General features: G+C 36.6%; 1 protein-coding gene across 5 annotated transcripts in view; it reads left to right on the top strand.

Annotated features, from left to right (window-relative positions):
• METTL25 (methyltransferase like 25) overlaps positions 1-13,590 on the top strand; it is a 141,540-nt gene that overhangs the window by 68,400 nt on the left and 59,550 nt on the right. For all 5 annotated transcript variants that reach the window (XM_036866171.1, XM_036866173.1, XM_036866172.1 and 2 more), the window contains one exon: positions 3,290-3,363. In XM_036866171.1, coding sequence (XP_036722066.1) covers positions 3,290-3,363 — 74 coding nt within the window. The remainder of the gene's footprint in view (positions 1-3,289; positions 3,364-13,590) is intronic.

Below are 13,590 nucleotides of genomic sequence, written 5' to 3' on the forward strand. Positions count from 1 at the left end.
TAATACCTAAGTTTAACACAGAGCTTACCAAAGTACTGTTCAAAGTTTTCTTCATCAATTAAAGTGCTGCATACATGGCCTGTGAGTTCAGGACTGTTATCCCACGATACACATGAGGAAACTGTTAAGTAGAGAACACTGAGATTTGAGTCTCTGACTCTGGAGCCCTAGCTCTTAACTATAGTACAGATCAAAATAGTGGTTCCTTAAGGGTCTGGAAGAGGAAAGAGCCTTAATCATAACAGTGCCCCAATGCATTTGTGCTCTGTTTTTCAATTTCCCAAGGGCTTGTTCATGTTTACAGTCAATCTTATGAGTTGGGTATTCCCCAAACTTACATGAGAACATGATATACAGCAGAAGTTTAGTAGTGCATTCTAGCTCAGTTAATTGCAGAGTTCTTTCAGCTTAGTGCCCTTTCCACTAGACCTGTAAAATGCATGTCTAATATATACACACACAGACACACGCACACATATATATATACACACACTTTAAGGGTGTACTCTTTCTGTTCCGCCCCATTTTAAAATGCATTAAACTGTTAAGTTGATTTATCACTTGTGAAGGAAAGAAAGTAAACTCTGAGCCACATCTAGCTTATTCCTGGAGTAGTCAGGCACAGGCTGCTCGGGAGATGTTGACTTCCTTCCCACTTACCCCCATCTGTATTTATCAGGATGGATAGTCCTAGCTATTCCAGGAATGCACATTCGAAGGCACTTCATAACTCTCCTTTCTCTTAGGAAACAACTGTAAAGCTCTTATTTACTCAGGGTAACTTGGGAATGATGATTTATTCTATCCTGTTTGTGTTCCTCTGTGCATTCCATTTTTGTATGTTCTCTTGCTTAAAATACATTTCTTGGTCTCTTTTGGTGGCCTTTCTACAATCAGTTTTTAATAACAATATAAATATACATTTATTTCTAAATTATTTGGATACCATTTTACATAATTTTTCTAAAAGGCATGGGAAAGGAGAGCTTTATTTTTAAGAGTTTCTTTGCTTTCCTAAATGAAAGTATATAATAAAAAAATTAATGACACCCTATCCCTGCCAAAGTGTCAGAGAGGCAAAATAGCATCATGGCTTGGTACTACTGGGACATCAGAGCTAGGCTTCTTCAGTTCAAATAACAGCTCGACTATTTTTAGGAGTTTCATATAAAATTTACATAAAAATGAAATTCCTCACAGGGAGATCAGCTCAGTGCTTTGTGACCACCTAGGGGGGTGGGATAGGGAGGGTGGGAGGGAGATGCAAGAGGGAAGAGATATGGGGACATATGTATATGTATAACTGATTCACTTTGTTATAAAGCAGAAACTAACACACCATTGTAAAGCAATTATACTCCAATAAAGATGTTAAAAATAAATAAATAAATAAATAAAAATGAAGTTCCTACCTATTTTAGCTAATCAACTAAAAAGTTAAGAACTTTGTAAGCCATTTATAATACTAATATTTCACTTCATGTAATAATTTATTTCCCAAAATACCTTGAATTTCAGTAGAACAGTATAAGAGTAGGTGTTAATATATGAAAAGGGATTTCAGCATTTTTGTGAGAGAACTGAAAGGATTTGGGGAAAGTGGGGAGCAGATGATAAAGTAGAGATTTGGGGTACTGAAGAAAAAAATTACTCAAGATGAAAAAACATCAAATGGAAAATATATCCAGAGAGAGGAAATTCTTAATGAAATATTTGGAGAAATGTTCAGGAAAGGGAAGTTTAGAAATCAGATTTTGTCTCAAGTCAAGAAGTTGTATTTGGAAAGAGATTTTACATAAGGAGTGTGCCTTTTGAAGGTTATAAATTTTAGTGTGGGCACTCAAGTATGTATTTGTGTCTGCTTTCAGTGAATTATTTTAGGAGTTGAGTTGGGGACTGTGGTATCCCTAACACCATTTCCTACTGGAATCACCCTCCTCACTGTTGTCAACATCCAGAGAGGATATAACTTTTGTTGTTCAAAGTGCTCTGTCAAGACCCTACAAGTCAGACATTCTCCAGTGACTTAAGAAGGCAATGCCGTCGGGTGAAGACCCAAGAAATAATGGTTGACCCTCGACTCCCAACTTGTGGTTTTTTGTAGTCTCAGCACCTGGGGCCCATAGTGTAGGAACTTGATGTTAGATGGGGGAAAGGGACAGTAGAGTAGGTTTTCTGCCTGAGCTCACAGGCAAAATTTTATTTTCTGTTAAACTCCGCCTGAATCCAGATGTGTTCTCATTGAAAACAAATGAAGATAACAATTTGGGGCTCAGAAGGAGAATAGAAGTTACAAAAGGATAACTCAGTGAAGTACACATTCCACTGAACTCTATCTTTAAAACTTTACCCATGGTTGGAGAGTTTTTAGTTTTTAACTTACCTGACTTCTCAAAAGCATTCAGTATTGCCAACCTCCCTCCATACTTGCTCATTTTCCTTTTTTTTTTTCAATAATAACTTTGCATGGAAGCAAGGTGGTTGTTGCTGATATCTCTGTTGGATGGGGACGTGGATGGAGTTTTGGCAACTTTTTGTACTTTCTTAGTTTAAGGGTACCTCTTACATTGCTACAGTGAAGCACTCTTTCTTTTATGTATAGTACTTTTTTACCTTCTACTTTGACACTCTTACGCGTCATTAGGGACCTTCTCGTCAGCCATTCCTTCTTTCCTACCTTTGCACCTTCATGGACACTTCCCACCTCTTTTTCCCCAGGAAATGAAGTCCTGCTGAGACTTCAGTCTCTGATCTCATGTCCTTTCCAAGGCCCTTCTTTTCAACTCTGTAGTAGCAATGCTGTGATCTTTTAGGCCTCAGACATATTTTAGTATGTCCTTACTTAGGGTAGTACCTTCTCTCTCTGGCTGTGAATCCTTGGTAATATCTCTAATCCACCACCATTAGGAAAGATGCACATTCTTATCTCTTTTGCACATATCCTACATGTCTGCTCTCTTATACAGGACTGACTTTGTTGGTCATGAAGTTTATTTCTACGTTTTTAACTGATAAACACTCCATTTGGGACATTAGCTAATTTTTCTTTGATTATTCCTTTTCTTCCTCATTCACTACTACTTCTTTCATAGTTTCTTCTATTTTCTCAGTGAGAACTAGCCTCCAAGTACATTTTAACTTAGAATAGAAAAGTTATAAAATTATCCCCTATGTTTAGCAACAAACTCAGGTTTCTAACATTCACTTATGGTTCTGACTCTCAAGTATTGATTTGATTTCTGTTTTTTATTTGGTTCTTGTGCTCATATATATCTGCATTTTTTTTCAGCTGCCTACTGAATCACTCTTCTATCGTGCCGTACTTCAGGATATTATTAAAGATTGTTATGGCATCACCAAATGGTATGATGATTTCATTTCAATAAGAATAACTATCCTGTATTATAAGTGAAGTGACTTTTAGTTTTCAGGTGAATTCATTCAGGGTCACTGTGATTAGTAGAAGAAGCTTTGAATTTGAGCGTGATTTCAGTAAGTAATGAAGAACTGTGCAGCAACCATATCTTAGGTTAATCATTATTAACGTAAGGGTTCTAATGATTCCCTTTTGTCCTGAAAGGTTGTTGTGATGATAAAGAAATATATGTAAAATGTACTTTAGAATTTGAGAAGTATTGAAATGTTATATGTAAGTAATTCAGTGAATATAATATTATAATATGAGCAGGGGTTATATTTAAAATATTTCACAACCACTATAGCATAAACACTTAACTAATTAGAACAGATATCAATCTTAAACAGCCAGTGTGGCCATTCATGTCTCTACTGGTAGAACAGTAGCCTTGCATATGTTTTGTTTCTGTTTTCCCCAGATAATAATGACTGCCTATACAGAAAGGCAATGATTAGGAGAATTTTTCATAATATTGGTTTAATAACTGCCATACTCAAGCATACATCTGCAGTCCCTTCAAGTTTCATGAACGTTTCTTCGTACTAGTTATAATTTTAGGATTCTGATTGCCATTTGGTTATAATAGGATTATTCTTCAAACTAAAATAGGGTAGTTTTCAAGTTCTCAAAAACAAATCCAAACTTATTAACAGAAATAGAAGCTATTTTCAGATTAGGTATAATTTCTCTAAGAAAAATAGTCTGTTTTTTTACTAAAAGAAATTATGACATACAAATATCTACATATACCATTGATTTTAATTGTCATTTCTAGGTAGATAACTCCCAAATCTGTGTCCCTATCTCCACTCTCTTTTCCATATATTAATCTTCAAAATGTCTGAAAGTGAATTTCTCATGGTTTCCTGAAAACTGGTTCCTTTCTCTGAACTCACCCCAAGATGCTAACCTTGTTGGAAAAAGTCACAAAATTGTGCAAATTCATGTCTACTCAAATATTGACTGCCTGCCTTCCTTTAAGACCTCAAATCTGTTCATTACTGTGTTTGTTGTTCTCTTGATGACCACTTAAGATCATCTACACTCTTTTCTGAACTTCTCTTCTCACTTAAAAATTCACATCTCTCCAACCCTCCACATTCCTGCCTGCCTTTATTACTCAGTAGATGTTATTTAAGACTTCTTTCATTCCAGATCTTTATTGAGCTTTCAGCCATATTTGATCATGTAATAATTGTTTTTTCCAAACTCTTGTCCTCACTGTCTTCCATTAAGCTGCATTCCTCTAAGTTTCCTTTTCCTACCTTGAACTCTCATCTGTCTTCTGTAAGCATTTTTCTTCTTACTCATCCCCTTGGTATATCCAGAAATTCTCTAGTGTTTTATACTTAGCTGCTGTCTCTTTATATTTCCTCTTTCTCTTAACAGTTACCCTCACAACAAATAACTTAAATCATGTATCCAGCTCCCACCTCTTTTTTGAAGTTCAAATCTCTATTTCTCAATATAGAGAAACAGCTTCTGAACAGCCTCACTTAAGCACCTTAAGCACCTTGAAAATACACCAGATTCAGCCACAGCCAGAAAACAAAGTCAGCTTCCCACCAATTCTATTCCTCTTTCTTCTGTCTCTTGACTTCTTTTGTCATTTCTGGGGAATTGCATGACCATTATCAAGCTTTAGAAATCTTAAAATCATATTCGATTCTTTTCTTTTCTTATCATCAAACCGCACATTCTAATTAGTTGCCAAGACTTGCACATGTTATATTTTTTAACCCAGCGGTTGTTTATTGTGGGGCAGGCAGCCTATCAGGTTCTGAATGCATAGGATGTAGTGTCCACACAGGAGTCTTTCATATTCTAGTCAGGATGGCATGTGCAGAAACCAAAGAAAATGATAGAAACCTGCTTCCAGTAACAGCAGACTAAGTAATTAGGGCTAACCCTCCTTCTGAGAAAAACTAAAAATGCTAGAGATGTGTATATATGCAAGTGTGTGGTGTGTGTGTACAAGTATGTGTGTATTTTAATTTGTTTTTAATTGGTTTGAGAACATCAGAGACTATCAAGGAAATTAAAAATTACACAGCAAATATCTAGGAGAAGATGGAAACGAAGAGAAATGAAGCCAGCTTTTAGGGCTTCATTTTCCCCCAGATGCCATTTCTTAACTACAGAAAAGGGGAATTCTCTGGCAGTCCAGCAGTTAAGACTCAGCGCTTCCACTGCCCAGGCGCGGGTTCGACCCCTGGCCGGGGAACTAAGATCCTGCAAGCCGCACGGCTCGGCCCAGCCAAATTTTAAAAAATAAAATAAAACAAAACAGCAGGGCTTCCCTGGTGGCGCAGTGGTTGAGAATCTGCCTGCCAATGCAGGGGACACGGGTTCGAGCCCTGGTCTGGGAAGATCCCACATGCCGCGGAGCAACTGGGCCCATGAGCCACAATTACTGAGCCTGCGCGTCTGGAGCCTGTGCTCCGCAACAAGAGAGGCTGCGATAGTGAGAGGCCCGCGCACCGCGATGAAGAGTGGCCCCCGCTTGCCACAACTAGAGAAAGCCCTCGCACAGAAACGAAGACCCAATGCAGCCATAAATAAATAAATAAATAAATAAATAAATAAATAAATAAAAATTAAAAATAAATAAATAAAACAGCAATAACAACAACAAAAAAGAATGATCAATAGCAGCAATGTTTATAAGAGCAAAAGTCTAGGAATAAAAATTTCATTAATAGGAGAATGGATAAACTGTTGTGGAATACCGTGCCATAGTGAAAATGTATGAATTACAACTACACGCATCCAAGTGGATGAATGTTGTGAATCTAAACGTTATAGAAAAATTCCTATATAATTTGGAAACAAGCACAAACGGTATAATTATTCAGGAGTGTAAATATGTGGTAATCAAGAAAAGCATAAGAATGATAAACACAAGCAATATTCAGTGGTATAGTATCCTATGGGAGGGAGGACAACTGAGTAGACAAAGTGATGAGGTGGGGAAGATGAGGGGCACATAGGAATTTCTAGAGACGGTTAATGTTCTATTTCTCAAGTTTGGTGTTGCATATAAGGGTTCATTTTATTGACATTCTTTATACCTTATACATAGTATTTTGTAAATACTTGTTTGTGTTCAACAGCAGTGAAATTATAATCTCATTTCAGGCTACACCCCAGGGTCAGTTGAACTACATATTGTACTCCTAGTATCTGTTCCAGTCACCTCATTATAGTAATAAGGAAAATTAAGATAAAGTGGTTAAAAGCTTGTCTTCAGTCATACAGCCTAAAAGAACCAGAGCTAGGACCAAATTCATAGTCCACAAAAGTTTTCTTTTTGCTATCCCATACTTCTTTTTAGTTTAAATTCTTTGGGATATTTTTAATATGAGTGGAGTTATAGGTCTCCTTGTATTAGCATTGTTAACAAGGTTAACTTGATTGGAATCTCTGGCCAGCAAGAGTACTAAAGACAGAAAATAAGATCACTGAATTATTTCTTCTGCATTTTGTTTAGCTTTCCTTGCTAATTAAATAAATTGTCTTCCAGTGATACACTGTTTCAGACTACTTGAAATATTATTCTGAAAGTTTCTTTAAGTTTAATTGTTTATATAACATAAGATTAGAAGTAAACTTTTTTCGTGGACTTAAAAACTATAGCATTTTTACTCTATTGTAATTGTGAATTAGCATTTATCACTTATGTTAAAACTCAATAATTTATATAATTTTTTAAATGTTATAATTAGTCCTTATCTGGAAACTTTCTAAGGGAATAAAATGCCAAAACAAGCATTTAATAGGATAAAGATCCTTTAGAACACTTCAAAAGAGAGCAGAGAAATTGATGTATATACTTTACTTACTTTATTATTCTCTTTCATAATGAGTACTGTAAACAGCTGTAGAAGAAATACATAAATTTTGATGCCTATAATTATGAATTAGTTTAACTTTCATTTTAATTTTGCAGTAATCAAATAGGTATGTGAAAAACCAGATCATGAAAACTGGCTCACCAAATTAAAGCTACTTATTTAGTCCATAATGTGTGGTCAGATTAGCAGGTCTGTATCTTTTAAATTGAAGAGTATTTTGAAGATTTTTGTAACTTCCTTAAGTGATTGCCATTTTCAGCAAAATTTTATGTTAAGTCTTAAGAAATACTTAAAGGTCCTTTAAGTCTTTCAGTAGGTACTAGTATATAAAACACAAAATAAATAACTTCATAAATATTTTCTGATGATGGAGAAACTGAACTTTGATACTTTCTGTCCTTCATGTGCTTATTTTTATTTAGTATATGTCTACTTTACCTTTTCTTATAATTTCCTAAACTAATGTTGCTTCTTTGGAAAATGCTACAAGGAAACCATGTTCTTACAATTGTATTTTGGGGAAAGCATGTGGGTGGTGTTGGATTCACTTGAGTAGAATTTTAATTAGATCTAGTGCATTCACTTTTATTAAAAGGAAGAATACTGATTCCTTTTTAGCATGCTAACTGTGCTTTATTCTGACAGAGGGCCCCCTTTTAATCTGTTCTTCAAGTCCCATCATTTATCTTTCAGAAACAGTCATGTCACTTTTCTCACTTCAAAATGTTTGATGATTTCTCTTCTTTATACTCAAAAACTAAAATATCCTTATTATGGCATTCAAGGCCATTTCTAAGGTGCCACTAATGTCCTTTCCAGCCTAATTCATCACCCCATTCTTCCTTCTCTGCACCCCAAGCAGCTGCCCATGCACACTGTTTGTATACTGGATTATTCATCATTTCCATGCAATTATTTTTGGACCTCATATGCTTCCTTGGAGCTCTTTTGCCTACCTGAAATATTCCCCTCCCCATTTCTGCATCTTTTCCTTCCCTGTTTCTGGCAGGTGAAATCCTAGGCATTCTTTAAAACCCAGTTTGGAAGACATCTCTGGTATCTTTCCCTTCTCCTTCTCACTCTCTCCTCCCATAGTCCTTAATCTGGGATTCACTGCTCTTATTGAATCTAAATGTACAATGAGTTTTTTGTGTCTACTCCTCTGCCACCTGGTGAGCCCTGATGGCCAGTTTTCAGCTTTATTAATTGAAGTCGTCTATCATAGTGGTTAAGAGCACAGATTCTGAAAATCCTCTTTGGAACCATTTTCCCGTCCAACTACTATCCCATATCTGTTCTTTCCTTTACTGGAAAACTCCTTGAAAGTGCTGCCAATTTCTTTCCCATTTCACTTGAATTCCAATCAGACCTTACTTCTATCACTCCGTCAAACTCCCCTTTTCAGGGGCACTAATGACCCCATGTGGCTAAATCTCCTGGTCAGCTCTCAATCCTCAACTTACTTAGCCTGCCATAAGTATTTCACGCAATTTACCACTTTTTACTTTCTCTCATATGCTAGAGAAAGTCCCTCTTAAGATAGTCACCTTTCTCTATTTTTTTTTTTTTCAGTTTATTTTGCTGACTCCTCTTCCTCTTTCAGACCTCTCATTTTTGGAGTGCTTTTTTTATCAGTTCCTACCACCTAGGTGATCTCATCATGTCTCATGGCTTTCAGTACCATTTATATGCTGGTGAATCTCAAATCTATAGTCCAGTTAATGACAAGCGTATTCTTCTAGTTGCTCAGGCCAGGATAACTTTGACCTCTCTCTCTCACACTGCCTGGATCCAGTCCTTCAACAATTTTATAGTCTGTCTAATTAAATATATCTAAAATTCTACCACTTCTTAACCATCCTCAGGGCCACCACCCTGGTCAAAGCCACCATCATCTCTCATGTAGATTATTGTAATAACCTCCTAATTGGTCTCCCTGCTTCTATTTTTGCCCCCTAGAGTCTATTCTCCACACAATAGCCAGAGTGATCCTGTTAATATTTTTAAGTGAGATCTTTCTCACAATCTTCCCATGGTTTCTTATTCACTTGGAAGTAAAGCTAATATTTTCACTATGACCTACAAAGCCTTATGTGATGGAGCTACTCATTATCTCTCTGATCTCATTTCTACTATTTTCCCATTTATCTATGTCTGTACTGCTTTCCTTGGTATTACTTGAAAATACCAGGAACACTTTCTACCCCAGAACCTTTCCACGTAATGTGTCCTCTGCCTGGAATGCTCCTCACCAGATATCCACATGGCTAGTTCACTCTCTTTCTTTAGTTCTTTACTCAAAATTATCATCTCTATGATATCCACCATCACTCTTCTCTAACATTTCTTATCTGCTTTCTCTCCTCTGTCATCAGCTTCTCATTAGCTCATATTGCCATACAGTTAGTCCCCTGCATATGAACGAGTTCTGTTCCGAGAGTGCGTTTGTAAGTCCAATTTGTTCGTAATTGCAACAAAGTTAGCCTAGGTACCCAACTAACACAGTTGGCTATATAGTACTGTACTATAATAGGCTTATAATACTTTTCACACAAATATACATAAAAAACAAACACAAAAAATAAAGAAAACATTGTTAATCTTACTGTAAAGTACCTTGAAAAGCACAGTAGTACAGTACAACAGCTGGCATACAGGGGCTGGCATCGAGTGAACAGGCAAGAAGAGTTACTGACTGGAGGAGGGAGAGGAGGTGGGAGATGGTAGAGCTGAAGGATCATCACAATAGGAGACAGAGGGCAAGCTGCAATTTCACTCACGCCTGACGCTGATGGCACAGGTTCTGGTTCCTTGCTGGATTCAATTCTATCTACCCTCTTGAAAAAATGATCCAGTGATGTCTGGGTAGTAGCTCTTTTTTTCTCGTCCTAGAAGACATTATAGCAATGGATTGCATTCTGAACGGCTGATGCAACCTTTGTGTACAATTCTACGTTAGGGTCCTGTGCCTCAAATGGTAACAGTGCCTCCTCAAATAAAGAAAATCCCCTTTCCATTCCCTGCGATGTGCATCTCTTCAGTTCTTCAGTTACTTCTTCTTCCTCTTGTCACTCCACTCTCTCGATTATTTTCACTTCTGTTTCCATCATTATCGCTTGGCGCTTCTTAGCAGTACCAGCTACATCACCGCTGCTTTTACACTTGCTTCTGGACATCCTGGGCTTGTAATAAAGATACTGTACTACTGTACTCTATACAGTACTGTATAGTAAAATACACAAAAGCACAACCACTTGTAGAGGATGCGTGCACATGACAATGTACACCAGACACGTGAACTAACTTACGTGATTGGACAGGCAAACTCACGTTCAACTCTTTATCGTTTGGTCATGTGACAACCACCATATAGTAGATAGTTTTAGGATATAGAATCAGAATGAAGTTTTGTTTGGCGTGGGGGATTTTGGTTTGCTTGGTTGGTTTTTTCAGACAGAGAAACTTGAGCATTTTCCAATGATAAGAGTAAAGACTCAGTGAGTAAAGAGAAGTTGAAGATACATCAGAGGAGGCAGAACAAGATGGCCTCCAGATCCCTGATCTTAGGCATATTCTTACAGAAAGCAATTATATTAACTATATTAATTATATTAACTAATTAACAGAGAGAAGGATTTCTATTTATCTTCACACACGTCAGCAAAAATTAAGACTGCAGTGATTCTGTGATGTCATAATGTATAACTGTAAAAGGTAGACTCCAAATCTTTAGTGTTAAATAATGAGAAAAATGCAATAGGCACTTACTAAAAATTAAAATTAAAAATGGGATTGCCCCATATTCCATTTGTTAACAGTCCTATTCTGTGCTTTTACTTTCTATATAGGTAAGTTTTGAGATTTTTTTTTGCACCTGCCTCTTTTTTCTCGTTTCTTAATTACTAGAATTGCAGTATTTATCCTTAAAACTATAGACCCTTCTAAAGTCTGATGAGTGAAATATTCTCTTTCTTGTAGCTGCAAAAGAGCAGACTGCATTCTACATCATAAACTCTCTTTACAGCTATTATTTTTAAGAAGGTTGATTTGTAAGACACCCAGACTTTAGAGATTAGTGCCATGTCCTGCAAAAGTAACCTTTTACCTCCAAAAGTTCTAAAAGCCTGATTCATTATACTAAATCTTGTGTTGCTTTGGTAATAATATTTAAATTGACATTCTGTTTCCTGTAAAATATACTTTTTTTTTCTTAAACCAAAATGGACTTATTGGTACTTCCCTTCTCCTTCTATACCATGAAAGTAATAAAACCGTTTTTTCTGAATTTTTTAACAATAGCACTCTATTTTCAAATACAGTCTTACATAGAACCAAATAAATTTAATAAATTTTAGGAAAGGACTTATTTCTTACACAATTATCCTTTTCATATTTTATGGAAAATTGTAACCCTTTAAAGTACCTCTTTGGAGTCCTTAAGGAGAACAGTTTAAAAAAAAATTGTTGTAACCTATTTCTATATTCTATGTGTTGGCCTAATTTTAGTATGTTACTTTTATAATTTTATCATTTGTTTTATCAATATTGCTCTTCGCAGTACTGTCGGAAACTGAGACATTTTGAAACTTAATTCCTCCTCTAAGAAAGCTTACCCTAGTCAATTCCAGCAGCTAAAGCACTCCCTACTCTGTGCTGTATTCTGAGCACCATCTTGTGCTTATCACATTGAATTATAGCATTTGTTCACCTGTCTTCCTTTATAAACTGTGGATGATTCTACCCCTAGAACCCAGCACAGTAACAGGAAAATGACCTCCATTCATTGAGTGTTTGTCAGACACTGAGCCAAGCATGGTGCATACATAGACTCTCTTATCTTCAACCTTCTACTGCTGAACAAGGAGAGGCAAAGAGAGGTTTTTAAGTGGTAAATACGTGGTAGAGCAAGGAATCAAACTTATTTCAGTCTTGAGTTCACATGGAGTCTGCCTACTTCTCTTTGTCTATAACACTGAGGTAGACATTCTTCATCTGCAGTTTAGCAATATCGAGTATAAATCCTGTTGAAGAACTGTGCCGGAGTTAATATTTAATAGTAGTTAATATCCCAGATTCTGAAGCCAGACTTCCTGAATTCAAACTGTGGGCAGTTTACTTAACCTCTCTGTTCTTTAGTTTCACCATCTTTAAAATGGGGATAATAGTGGGACCTACCACATGGAGTAGTAGTAAGGATTAAATAAGTAAATGCAGCAAAGGACTTAAGAGCCCTGGCACATCGTAAACATGAAATAAATATTAACTGTTATTATTTGTTTTGTTTACATTGCACTATTCCTTATATATTTGTTCAGTAGTTCTCTCTATATATATTTTAAATCACACTTGTTTATTTGTATAGTTAAGCCTGCCTTCCTAACTCTACTTGATTAGCAAATAGATCTATTTACTGTATTAACGCATTTCATGTTATAGTCTGACTAGATGTTTTTGTTTCTACAAGCTGCAAGAGATATTTATTTAATTATTTAATCCATTTATTGAGATCCTGCTATATTGGAGCATCTACGCTAGGCACAGGGGATATGGTCATGAGCAAAACAGGTGGAAACTCTGCTCTCCAGCTGCTCAGAGCAGTGATCTCAAACATATTTTTAAATTTCACACCTCTGTCAATAAACATTCTTGAGCATGCACCCCCAAAATGAATGCTTAATTATTTATAAGTGATATATGTGTCTTTCTACTAGTATATTGTATAGATTTTTAAATAAACTGAAAAATTGAAATTAAAAAGGTAAAGATAAATAGAAATAGAAATTAAAATTCTAATATTCTCTTTCCCTTGGGGTATGTTCACCCCTCTTTGGAGTCCACTGACTTAAAATAAAGACAGACACTCAGAGAAACAAAAAAGAGTAAGCATGTGAAGGAAAAGTTCTCTGTGTCAGGAGCCTAACTTCATCTGGGAGGCCGGAGAAGACTTTCCTAAGGAAGCAACATTTAAGATAGGATCTGGGGCTTCCCTGGTGGCGCAGTGGTTGAGAATCTGCCTGCCAATGCAGGGGACACGGGTTCGAGCCCTGGTCGGGGAAGATTCCACATGCCGCGAAGCATCTAGGCCCGTGAGCCACAACTACTGAGCCTGCGCGTCTGGAGCCTGTGCTCCGCAACAAGAGAGGCCGCGATAATGAGAGGCCCGTGCACCACGATGAAGAGTGGCCCCCATTTGCCGCAACTAGAGAAAGCCCTCGCACAGAAACGAAGACCCAACACATCCATAAATAAATAAATAAACCCAAAAGTTTAAAAAAAAAAAGATAGGATCTGAAAGGATGAGTTTGGGATTCCCTAGGC

The sequence above is a fragment of the Balaenoptera musculus genome, chromosome 10 (genome assembly GCF_009873245.2).
Source record: "Balaenoptera musculus isolate JJ_BM4_2016_0621 chromosome 10, mBalMus1.pri.v3, whole genome shotgun sequence".
In the NCBI taxonomy this organism is placed as follows: Eukaryota; Metazoa; Chordata; class Mammalia; order Artiodactyla; family Balaenopteridae; genus Balaenoptera; species Balaenoptera musculus.